This window comes from Octopus sinensis, linkage group LG3 (genome assembly GCF_006345805.1).
Source record: "Octopus sinensis linkage group LG3, ASM634580v1, whole genome shotgun sequence".
Lineage (NCBI taxonomy): Eukaryota > Metazoa > Mollusca > Cephalopoda > Octopoda > Octopodidae > Octopus > Octopus sinensis.
Genome location: NC_042999.1, coordinates 83,258,517 through 83,270,439, shown reverse-complemented (window position 1 = coordinate 83,270,439; position 11,923 = coordinate 83,258,517). Strand labels below are relative to the sequence as shown.

The following is an 11,923-nucleotide window of genomic DNA, read 5'->3' as shown; positions in this document are numbered from 1 at the left end:
GGATTCCCCACAAGTGTTTATAAATCTTCCAGGTGTTAATCAATTGAATTGCTAATAGAATTACAGTAATGTTAGTGGGTAAGAGTTCCACAAATACTTGTATTTTTGATGTGATACTTGGGCAGAATCATCTTTACTCTGTGTGTGAGAGTGACAGAGGGAGAAAGAGGAAGTGATAAGGCAGAATTACTGACACTTGTGCAGTCCTTATCAATCTAATTTTACACACTAAGCTTGGATTGATCAGAGGCTATAGGTACAGAATGCCATGCAGTTGGGCTGAACCTGTAACCACATAATAACAAAGTGAACTTTCAAACCACTTGTTCATACAGAGATAAAATGTATGTGTATATTACACACATACATGGGTACATGTTAACATGTCTGTAAGAAAGAATTTAATACTATACAAAATGTCCCTGCCCCCAAACTGGCTCATTGTAAATATCTGTTCCTCTCATTTAAAAATTATTCGTCATTTCAACAGCTAAAAACAGGACCATAAACACTAACAGATGTATATTGTATTCCATCATTTGTAACAACCCAGTTTTAGGGGTAGTAATTTTTAATATTCTTAAATAGAATAATTTGTTACAAGACATATATAGCACCAATATTTGCTGCACTTTCTAATACAGACATGAAAAAAAATAACTAAGTATTTCCCCAGTTGCTTGGTTTCACAACCAACAAGACCCACAGGAGTTTACTCTGTTACAAGCATGTACGTCAGTTTTCCACCAGTCTAGGACCTCCTATAGAGGGTTATTTGTACTGACTTCCTCTTCAGACTAATCATCATAAACATTTCATGCCTTCTACTATGCTAGAATAGGTTGACATGTTTTGAATTAGTTCTTATCCAAAGACACTGCAATTATGGGTGGGTTGGTGAATTATATTATGTCACTCATATGACCAATTGTTGACGTGGTTTCAATGGCTGGATACTCCTTTTAATACACACAGGGTGTAGTAGGTGTGTTTTAATATGAGATCAACATTGGAGATCACCAATATCCTCACTAAAGGGTCCTTTCAACAAGACATTAACTGCTCTCATTTTCCAACCACTTTAGAAAGAGTACTCAGTGTATTTTATCAATGGCAGTAGCACCAGTAAGGTGGCCTGTTGCCCAGTACTCTGGATACAAAAGAGCCCTCATCATTCTATGTTGTCTGCATTTGTTCAAACCAAAATGCTTAAATGGTTGAACTGAAGAGAGGGCATTGGAGCTTTCACTTAATGTGGAGTGCAGAGGAGAGTAAGTCTAATTTCAAAGCAATATGGTGACAGGTCTGGACCTATTTTGGTTTTATTTGAGCTCATCGTTTATGCTATGACTACTTGCAGTGTCCTCTGGATTATGTTTTCCAGTGTGACTTATTTTGGCAGGGAGTGGGAGGGTACTGCATGGAATTAAAAAAATTTGACTGGTATCTGTAGCTAGTTGACAAACTAGTATTAATGTAAAATTTCTAATGTAGCTACGATCAAGGCCTGGATGAGAACTAGGCCAGAAACCTCTAATGTTGCCCAATAAGTAATAAGCATCACCTTCATTAGCATAATTATTTTACATTTGCTTTCTACACTTGCATGGGTTGGAAAGTTCATCAAGATTCAATGGATCTTGCTACAGTGTCTAATCTTTGATATGGTTTTTACAGCGGGATATGTGGGTACACACACACACATACAGTTATAGACATGTGTATTCATGTTCACACACCTCTAGGAAGGTGCTTTTTCCATTCACCAAAGTGAATGGAGCTTTGGCTATGAGGAACTCATGTCAACAGGTGGTATCCAACATTCATCGGGTGTTTCAACCCTGAACCATTAACACACTCCTTTTGGTGGGTCAGCAGAGGTGGCCAGGTCACTGCTTCTCATCTCTTCCAGCTTAATTTATCTCTCTTGCTCCAAAGCCAATATGCGGCTCTTTCAGAATTAAATACATGTGTAATCATGTACATACACATACATATAAGCATAAGAACACAATACATAAATACACACAAAAACACATATATAACAGATATTTTAGTGCATGCAGACACATACATATGTGTGTACACATATACAAATCCACACATTATCTATATAGAAACATGTATAAATAAATACAATTTACATAGACATTGTATACATACACACACATAAATTATACAGAGAAACATGTAGATAACTATACCATATATATAGACACATAACATATATACAGACATATATATTGGCATGAGCACACAACTCATACATACATACATACACAGTATACTCATTAGAAGTTATTGTTTACTCCATTTTACCTTGAGAATTACCAAGAAAAATGCAATAACAAAATAAATATTGTTCGTTAAAACATCATTATAATGAATGGAAAAGTGTGGACGTATGTACATGTGTGTGTGTGTATATATATATATATAATATATATATATACATACATATATATACGTACACACACACATACTCTCAAGGGGGAGAGAAAAAAAGGGAGACAGATAGGGATATAAACATATATATTTATATATATATATAAAAGATAGATAGATAGATAGATGGAGAGGAGAAAAATGAGAAAGATAGACATATCGTGTCAATACAGTGCCATATACATTAAGGTGCATCAGAAGCTAGCTTTGCAAGACATCTATAAATTCCATTCAAAGCTGCAAGAGAGAAAGAGAGAGAGAGAGAGGAGGGTGGAGAGAAATAGACAGATCGAGAGAGAGACAGGTAGATATAAAGAAGCAGAGAGAGAAACATATCATAGTATGAAAATTAACCAAGTTTTGAGAAACTGTCATGAATTTGAAATTATTTTTCACTACCTTAAAAGATAAAGTGAAAAATGGAAAAATTGAATGTGTGTGTGTGTGTGTGTGCGTAAATAAAACAATGACTTCAAAAAGAAAGAATAATGAATGCGGAATGAAGTTTGTAATCATGTGAAATAAGAGAAGAATGAATAAATAAATATATATATATAAACCAACATTATATAAGAATAAGTTTGCTGATGATTTTCATGAATTTACTCTCTTTTTAAAGATTATGTTTTAATAATAAACTAAATGAATTTTTTTAATGAAAATATCTGTTTGGACACAGAGAAAAATAAAAATCAGTGGAAAATGATCAATGTACGAAGAAAATAAGTAAAAAATATAAATAAATAAATAAATAAATAAACACACGATGATGCAAATGATGATATCTTTTTAACACATCTTGAGCAAAGGTCAATTCTTGATCAAATCTGAGATGAAATATTTGGCAGGCATTCTGTGTTTTAGTTGTACAAAAAAAAAAAAAAAAATTGTAACAGCAAATGTGATGAGGAATGACTCATCATCATCATCCCCAAGGTTGCATTAGTTGGATAGAATTTGTTGAGGTGCAGTTTCTGCAACTGGATGCCCTTACTGCTGCCAACCCTCATCTATTTCCAAGTAAGACAATATTTCCCATGTTTTCACAGAAGATTGGAAAGGGAGAGCACTACTTGTATGTCAGTGACATTTGTTTATAACTATCACAAGAAATCAAGGCAAGGAGACATGCAAACACACATAAATGCATTCAAATGTTCATATACATACATATACAAAGGGCTTCTTTCAGTTTCCCTCCACCAAATCCACTCACAAGGCAGGCTTTGGTGGACCCAACAGTACAGCAGAAGACATCTGGCCAAGGTACCACACATTAGGACTAAATCTAAAACCATGTGGTTAGGAAAGAAACTTCTCACCTCACAGCCATGCCAGTACCTAAAGTATTTTGTCTCATATCCCTTCCTTGAAGTATTTAAATTAAGCCAAATAGAATAAATCATATTTTCTTGAAATTATCTCCCCTTTGTTTTGAGAGTCGCCAACAACTGTTTCTAGACTTTTGTTTACTTTTTCCCCTTAAGAATATTATGCAAGTTACAATCAGTACATAAAACTTTAATTTATTTATTTGAATTCATATCATTGACCTATTTGAGTTATTTGCCTTAGCTTACTTCATTTTGAATCATGCAAATGGTTCTGGTTAAAAACTTATCCAGAACTCTTCTACTATATGAGAAAATCTGTTAAATAACCAGGCAGGCTTGTGTGCATTATAATATGTAGATGGGGTCTCAAAGATGGAAACATGTCCATAGTTATCCGTTGTTTGCAGGCAAACATCAAACTTCCATTCTCCTAAGCATATAAATTAACTTTTGGGAAATTTAATTTCAATGTCCTGAAGTTATCTCCTTTTTTTTTGTTTTGTGTTGAGAGCAGTTCATCTCCACTCAGATATTTATTTTCTTTCTTCAACTAAATAAATAGTAATTAAAAATTTTTTTGCACACAGCATCCCATAAATCAGCTTTTAACTAAGTCTATTTGTTCTACAATTCTATCCAACTGCTCTGCCAAATAATACTAATTCAGGCACAGGACCTGAAATTTGGGGAGAAGAGGCTTTTCAGCTATAGCAATGTCAGTGCTCAACAGGTACTTATTTTATCAACCCTGAAATGATGAAAGTAAAATCAACCTTGGGCAGAATTTGAACTCGGAATGAAAAGCCAGAAGAAATGCTACTAAGCATATGATAATAATTAATTAAGGTGATGATGAATGTTAGTATTAATCATGAAGTCAGACATTTTTGGTGAAGATCTATTTTTTACCACACCAGTCAGATGAAAAGTGTGGTGAGCTTGCCCCCAAAGAGATTTGCACATAAAATTAATGTAAGTATTGTTGTCTTTTTCACCCATTGCTCTCTGAATACTAAGCATGTGCACGCATGCACACACACACATACACACAATATGTATGTGTGCATGTATGTATATTACACAAAATATGTCGTTAAGAAATAAAAGAAAAGGCTACAAAGAAAAAACAAAACAGGAGATTGTAGAAACTTTCAGTATAACAAGCTACAAGCAAATAAAAAAAAATCCCCTAAAATTAAAACATAAAAAAAATAATAAATAAATAAAACCTGCTGCATAAATGTAAGGTAGCCAAATGTTGACTAGCAAGATAAATTATTATAAAGATGTAACTGAGGTTGAGTTGAAATCAAAATTTCTCTTTTTTTTTTTATCTTCTTTCCTCTCTTTTGTATTTTGAACCTAACTTGAAATTTTGTTTAACATAGTTAGAAAATGTAACAACAAAAAAAAAAAATGATAAAAATGTATTATTGATTGCAATTTGAATTGATTCAATGAAAACAATTTATCGTTTTGGATGTTTTTGTCTTTTTTTTTTTTAAATTCTTTTTTTAAAATTTATCTTTCCTGCCTTTCTGATTTTTCACTTTCTTTTTTATTTGGTTTTACTTATTTAAAGAAACTTCATTTTTTTTTCAAAAATCCTATTTATCTTGAAAATACGAAGTACAGTAAAAACAAATGCTATGCTGAGTCATATTTTTATTAAAGTGGATGAATGTGGGGAGGCAGTTGTTAATAGAAAAACTAAAGAAAAGTTTGGCAGTTCATAGCCTGCCGCTGTTGTTGGTACTGCGTTGTGTCTGTGATTTTATACATTTAACCCTTTTGATAACCAACCTACCTGACACTGGCTCTGTTTCTTTGATAGAAAATATTTTAAAGTGATAAGATCTAAATTAAAACATTCCATCATAAAATTATTCAATAACTTTGTGTTGAGGTACATTTCCTCCGAACCATTAGCAAAATAATAATAAATAAATGTGCCCTTTTAATGCCTAGACAGGCTCATGGGCCCGGTTTCTATGCCATATATGTTCCCCAGCTGGATGGGATGCCAGTCCATCGCAGCGCTACTCACTTTTGCCAGCTGAGTGAACTGGAGCAACGTGAAATAAAGTGTTTTGCTCAAGAACACAATGCATCGTCCGGTCCAGGAATCGAAACCACAATCTTACGATCATGATGCTGACACCCTAACCACTAAGCCACGTGCTTCCACAACCATTAGCTAAGTAATGAAGAATTAAGTTCTTCTATTAAATCTAAATTTTAGGTTATAATTAGGACACTTAAGCAGTATATTTTTCATAAGACATGCACTCACAAAAGCTTAATTCTTCAACAATCTAGCTTAACTGGCAGTGACAAAGTACAGCAAAGCTAGAGCTACTTGAACAGTTATAGTAACCATAGCCACACTGTTGTTTGACAAATGCAATATGAGTGAGTTCAAGTAGCAAAGCTCCTTGCAATTGACCAGCAAACTATATGAGAGAAGAGCAAGTTACCTTAACCCTTTCATTACCAACCTGGCCGAAACCGCCTCTGGCTCTGTAGTACAAGTGCCTTGTTTTCTTAAGTTTTGAATTAAAATCTTTCACCAAACCTTAGTCACAATTTATGTTTCCAACACTAGCTTAATGGTAATTAAGTTATTTTACTAAATTCTTTGTTCTATTTAAAATTAATGGAAAGAAACACAGAGCATCTCAAAATAAATACAGTAACGAAAGGGTTAAGTTATGAAAACTAGAGATAAGTATCAAGTTATATATATCATTAAGATTTGCAAAAACAGATAGCTGAGTAGTGAGATCACTTGTGCCAGAAGCACAACCCCCCCCCCCAAAAAGCACCCAGCACACACTGTAATATGGTTGGCATTAGGAAGGGCGGCCAGCCATAGAAACCAAAGGTAACACTGGAATTCAACATAGCCTTGCAGCTTGCCAGATCCTGTTGATTCATTCAAACAATGCCAGCATGGAAAATGGACATTAAATGACAATAATGAAATCAGCCCTTTTCATACCAATCTGCATTAGGCTGCTCCTGGTTCTTTGATACAAACTTTGTCTTTTAAGAGGTCAAAAGCGAGACCCTCCACCAAAATTTCATGTTACTTTATGTTCCAAATACTACCATAATAACGACAAAGTTGTTCTACAAAATTCTTCCTTATTTTCAAAGTTAATTGAAACAGAAGCAGTGTTATTTTAAAAAGAATATCAGAAAAGGGTTAAAATTGTATTACTTTATGGCACAGTCAGAGAAGGAAAGGCAAGAAGTGCTTATAGCTTCCACTCCCACCTAAGAACTCCAAGACTGGCAAGTCATTGTGAAGAAGTTATTCTCAGACCAGAGTACTAACTCAAATATTTGCAGGAGAGTGGGAGCCCAGTTAACATACCCAAGGTAGAGTTAAAAGTGCTGATAGAGGTTAATCTTATTAACAGAACAAATAAGATTCCTATCATCTTCACCTCCAAAATAAATAAATAAATAAGTACATAAGTAAATAAATAAATAAATAAATAACAAAATAAAGGGGAAAATGAAAACAAAAAACATTAACCATTACTACATTACAAAGATATAACAAAAAAAAAACAACAAATTTTCAATTTACTATAAAAACTGCATATTTCAATATGGAAGCAACAACAATGATGAAAAAACAAAAAAAAAGAAATATTTTTTTTAAAAAAAGAAACCCCTTCATAAAGAATGCAAGATAAAAACCAAAATAAATATTGAAAAAAATAATTTATAGAAAAACAAAAGAAACAAATAAATAAATGCAAAGTAAGTTACTCGGAAAAAGATTCAAAATATTAGATTGGCAAATGGCATTTGGGTAGAGGGTGGGGTGCAGTTGTTTAGTGGTGAAACAACAAAAGCATGCCATTCCTATGTAATGTAGATATATTGTTCTAACAAACCTACCTACAATTATGCAGACAAGATTAGGATGGTATATATGATGTATATAGTGTGTGATTGTGTATGTATACATATACATATATAATGTCTTTGTATGTATGCATATATATATATATATATATATATATATAATATTCAGTATGGAATCAGTCAAAGCATATTAGTCTGTGTTTTAGATAAACTCTAATGAAAGTTTCCATAGAATTCAATCAAATCTTTTTTTTCCTTTCTTTTTCTTTTTTTTTTGTTATCAAATGAACTTAAAATCACCAGATATATCTGAATCTGATCTCCATAACTCCATGCATTGAGAGTAGGCTGAAATATACGTGATGATTTTAAGTTCAGTAGTCATATCTTAGGTTTGATTCGAGTCTGTACAAAGTATCACTGGAGATTTTCTGGAGTAATATGGCTCCATGTTGTAAACATAAAAATCTTTAACTCTATCTTTATATATACCAAATGCTCATTCTTTCATTTGATGACACTTGTTCCACCATCTCTCTTTTTATGAGTATATTTATTAATAATATTATTCTCAATAATAACAGGCAATTAATGAATATAAATTGAAGAGAGGAGTTGATATATGATGTGGAGTTAAATATTTTCTAATAATTAACCCTTTCAGCCCTGACCTCCTGGACCTTATTTGACCATATACCTGGCACTCCACCAGTAGAGCAGTGCTACGGTATAAAGAAAAATAAGCCATCCACCGGTAAATTGGTGTTACGGGCTCAAAGGGTCAACGAAGACTCTAACCTCAAAGTTTTACAAAGGAAGATTTATCAAATAGTCTAAGCTTTTCTTGGTAAAACTCTGAAGTCACAGTCAACCTTCTAAAACATAACTGAATTACAAATATATATATACTAGCAGTATCGCCCGGCGTTGCTCGGGTTTGTAAGGGAAATAACTATAAAGCATTTTTAGAGTGTTATAGCCAAAAAATAGTAAAAAAATTATGGTAAATTTTTTTTTGAGTTAAAAAAGGTTGAGTTGCGTCCCCTAGACAGTCTGTGGTTTGTTTCTGATTCTCGACCCCATGTCGATTTTATCGATATTTTTCAGAACTGGGGGAACTTTTCAAAATTTTCGCTGCGTTAGCTTTGAATTATGACATTGGGCTATGTGTGTGTCAAGTTTCATCAGAATCGGTTGAAAGCCGTGGTCAGGGTGAGGGTACGAGAAAACAGACACACAGAAACACGCACAGACAAACTGCCGTTTATATAGAGAGAGATATATATACGAAAGAAGGTTTGAAAATTTCAAACCTTCTTTCGTATATAATTCCACTCGTGCGATACCCCACAAATCAACTTTGTTATATATATATATATATATATATATAATGTGTGTGTGTATGAAGAGAGAGAGAAAGGGAAATAGTGCAAGGTATATATACCTGCCTGGTATATATAGTAAATGAAAGAAGGAGAATGAAATTTGTGACAAGAGTAGAGAGGTTACCATCATCATCGTCACATATACAGAAGATAGTGAATTTAAGTATTGATAACTAATGTAACAAATATTTTACTCCACATCTACTCTGTATAAATAGTGTGTATGATTGGATAGATAGATAGATAATAAGTACTGGTGACAACCTTACACTTGATGTGGCACATATATATGCCTGTATTCACACAAAAGTCAAGCCTGGGAAATCTATTATGAAACTCTATATTTATAGCATCTTTACAGCTGTTTCAGTGACTATTGCAACATGGATTATGTGATGATTTCCTTATGAAATACTGAAATATGAGTAAGGATGTTAGGCTTGTTTTTTGCATATCATATATATATATCATATATCATATATATATATATATATATATATGTATATGTATATGTATATATATATATATATATATATATACACTCCGTGATCTTTATAACCACAATGACCCTTAGCAAGAAATTTTGCAAAATAACACAGATTCTCTTCAAAGGCTTTTTTGTTAGTTGTTGTTGCTGCTATAACAGAAAACATGGAGATCTAAAATATTACTTATATGACAGGCACCTTAACATGCACTTAGTTTATCAATATAAAAATTATATATACACACATATAAACACACACTCACACACGCATTTTATATATGTGTATGTGTATACACAAACCAAACTGAAAGAGAATTGAACATTATAAAAAGAAGTTAAATGGTAGACAATGAAATTATGGCAAGCAGAAATAGTAAAAGAAAAGCTCCAAGTAAATCAGGCAGCAGACAGCTTGAGAGAGAAAGAGAGAAAGAGAAGAGAGAGGTTTTAGTATAGTTAGTTAAATTAGTGATGAAAATAGAATACAAAAGCAGAAAGAACACAGGATGGTTCAGTCTCTTCAGAAAGCAAGAAAGAGAGAGAGAGAGTTAGAGCATTGTGTGTTTGAGTTAGTGAATTCAGCGACAGATGAAGAGAGGGTCATGATTGTTTGAGAGTTGATAGTAATGCAGTTTGAAAGTTATTCAGCTAGCTAAAGCATTGGACAGAACAGAGGGTTTATTTCTTTCAGAGAGATTAGAGTGACCTGTTTGCTGTAAAAAAAAAAAAGAGCTATTGAAAGATAGATAGATAGCAAGAGGCACACGATGCAGAATTAGTTCCCCATTTTTCTTCCCACCGACCAACACTACCACCACTACTACCATCAATTTTAATACAACTATTTATAATTTCTAATTAATATCACAGTCGACATTGGCTGAAACCCAATTAATAAATCTGAATAGCAACAAAATGTACACACAATAGACTGGTGTGCCTGAGGTGAAGAATTAGCCAATATTTTAAGCAGAGCCCTCTTATCTCATCAGCAAAAGATTAATTTGCTGGGAAAGATTTTGTCCATTATGAAGAATAAGGAAGTTAAGTTAAAACATAGAAAAAGAATCCCTCATTGATTCATCATAGAAAATTTAAAAGAGAGGGTTAAGGGATTTTACTGAAAACATTACATAATTCTTCTTTTTGTAGATAGTAGGGTATGATTTTGAGGGAGATTTGGCTACTGCTTCTGGCAAGTGTTGTCAAAGATGCTCCCTCACTTCCTCTGTTGCTATTGTTGGAGTTTTGGTAGAAGTAATAGTAGTGGTGGTAGTGATGATGGTGTTAGTGGTTTCATGGAAGATTTCAAGGAAATGGTGCATTCTAAACACACATAAATAAATTTCAATGTTAACAGGTGGTCTTTTTTCTAAAGGTTATTTCATCTAATTAGAGATTATAGTATTATTTGTATTACTATTATTATTAATATTATATATATACATATATATATATTTATTAATATATATATATATAGGTGTTAGTCATTTCTTTTTGCTAACCATCAGATGGCTGTGTTGCCCAAGGAAACTTGGCATCCGGTCTCCTGACATGAATCTTGGGATCAGGTGTTATACATGGTTTACAAGGTGGACATCTTGCAAAGTACTTCGAAGTGGTCTTAGGAACTGGTGTGGTAGTCGTGGTGATGGTGGTGGTGGTGGTCGTTGCTGTTGTAGGCATCTGTCTATCGGATTTGTTCACTGTAGAATTTGATAACAAAGGCAATAATAGACATTAGTTTATCTTTTACTTTTTTTTGTTGAGATAATAATTTTGCTCCCGTATTTTTGGTAGGGAGGGGATTGTCGGGAAAGTTGTTTAGAAGCCGGATTTAATTAAGTATATATTTTTTCTAAATATATCAGTTTTTTTATTATTACTATTACTAATTTTTATATTATATAGATACTATTTTTTATCATTCTATCTACCACTACTGGTAGCAGTAGCTTTGTCTTACATAATATCTATTTACTTGTATTGCATGCATTTTTGCTGGCTTCAATCATTAAACAGCAGACATTATTCTTATTTAGAGAGTAGGAAGACTGCAATGATTGCCAGCAGGTGGTCAGCCCATCAAAGTATGAGCAAAAGGATCTGGATACTTCTCTATTTGATGAGGGGTAAGAAGAAGAAAAAAAAAATAATAAACAAAAAAGGAAAACCACTGCAACAGAATGAATGAGGTAAGAACTAGAATGGTGAAAGTGAAAGGAAGAGAAATAGCATTTGAACCAAATAACCAAAAGAAATTAGTGTCTTTAGTATGACCAAACAAGAGGTGGGGATTAAAAGAATGGAATGTCAAGGGAATGCAAAATAATAATAATAATAATGTTTTCTTTCATTGATAAAACCAATAACGGTAATACGGTAGGAAT

At 33.0% G+C, this 11,923-nt stretch overlaps 1 protein-coding gene across 6 annotated transcripts in view; it reads right to left on the bottom strand.

Moving 5' to 3' along the window:
• The window catches only part of LOC115209116 (semaphorin-1A), a 386,134-nt gene that overhangs the window by 25,175 nt on the left and 349,036 nt on the right, over window positions 1-11,923 (bottom strand). For 3 of the 6 annotated variants that reach the window (XM_029777245.2, XM_029777247.2, XM_029777246.2), the window contains one exon: window positions 11,039-11,239. The exons of the other annotated variants lie outside the window; for them this stretch is intronic. In XM_029777245.2, the coding sequence (XP_029633105.1) occupies window positions 11,039-11,239 (201 nt within the window). The remainder of the gene's footprint in view (window positions 1-11,038; window positions 11,240-11,923) is intronic. 6 annotated transcript variants of the gene reach the window in all.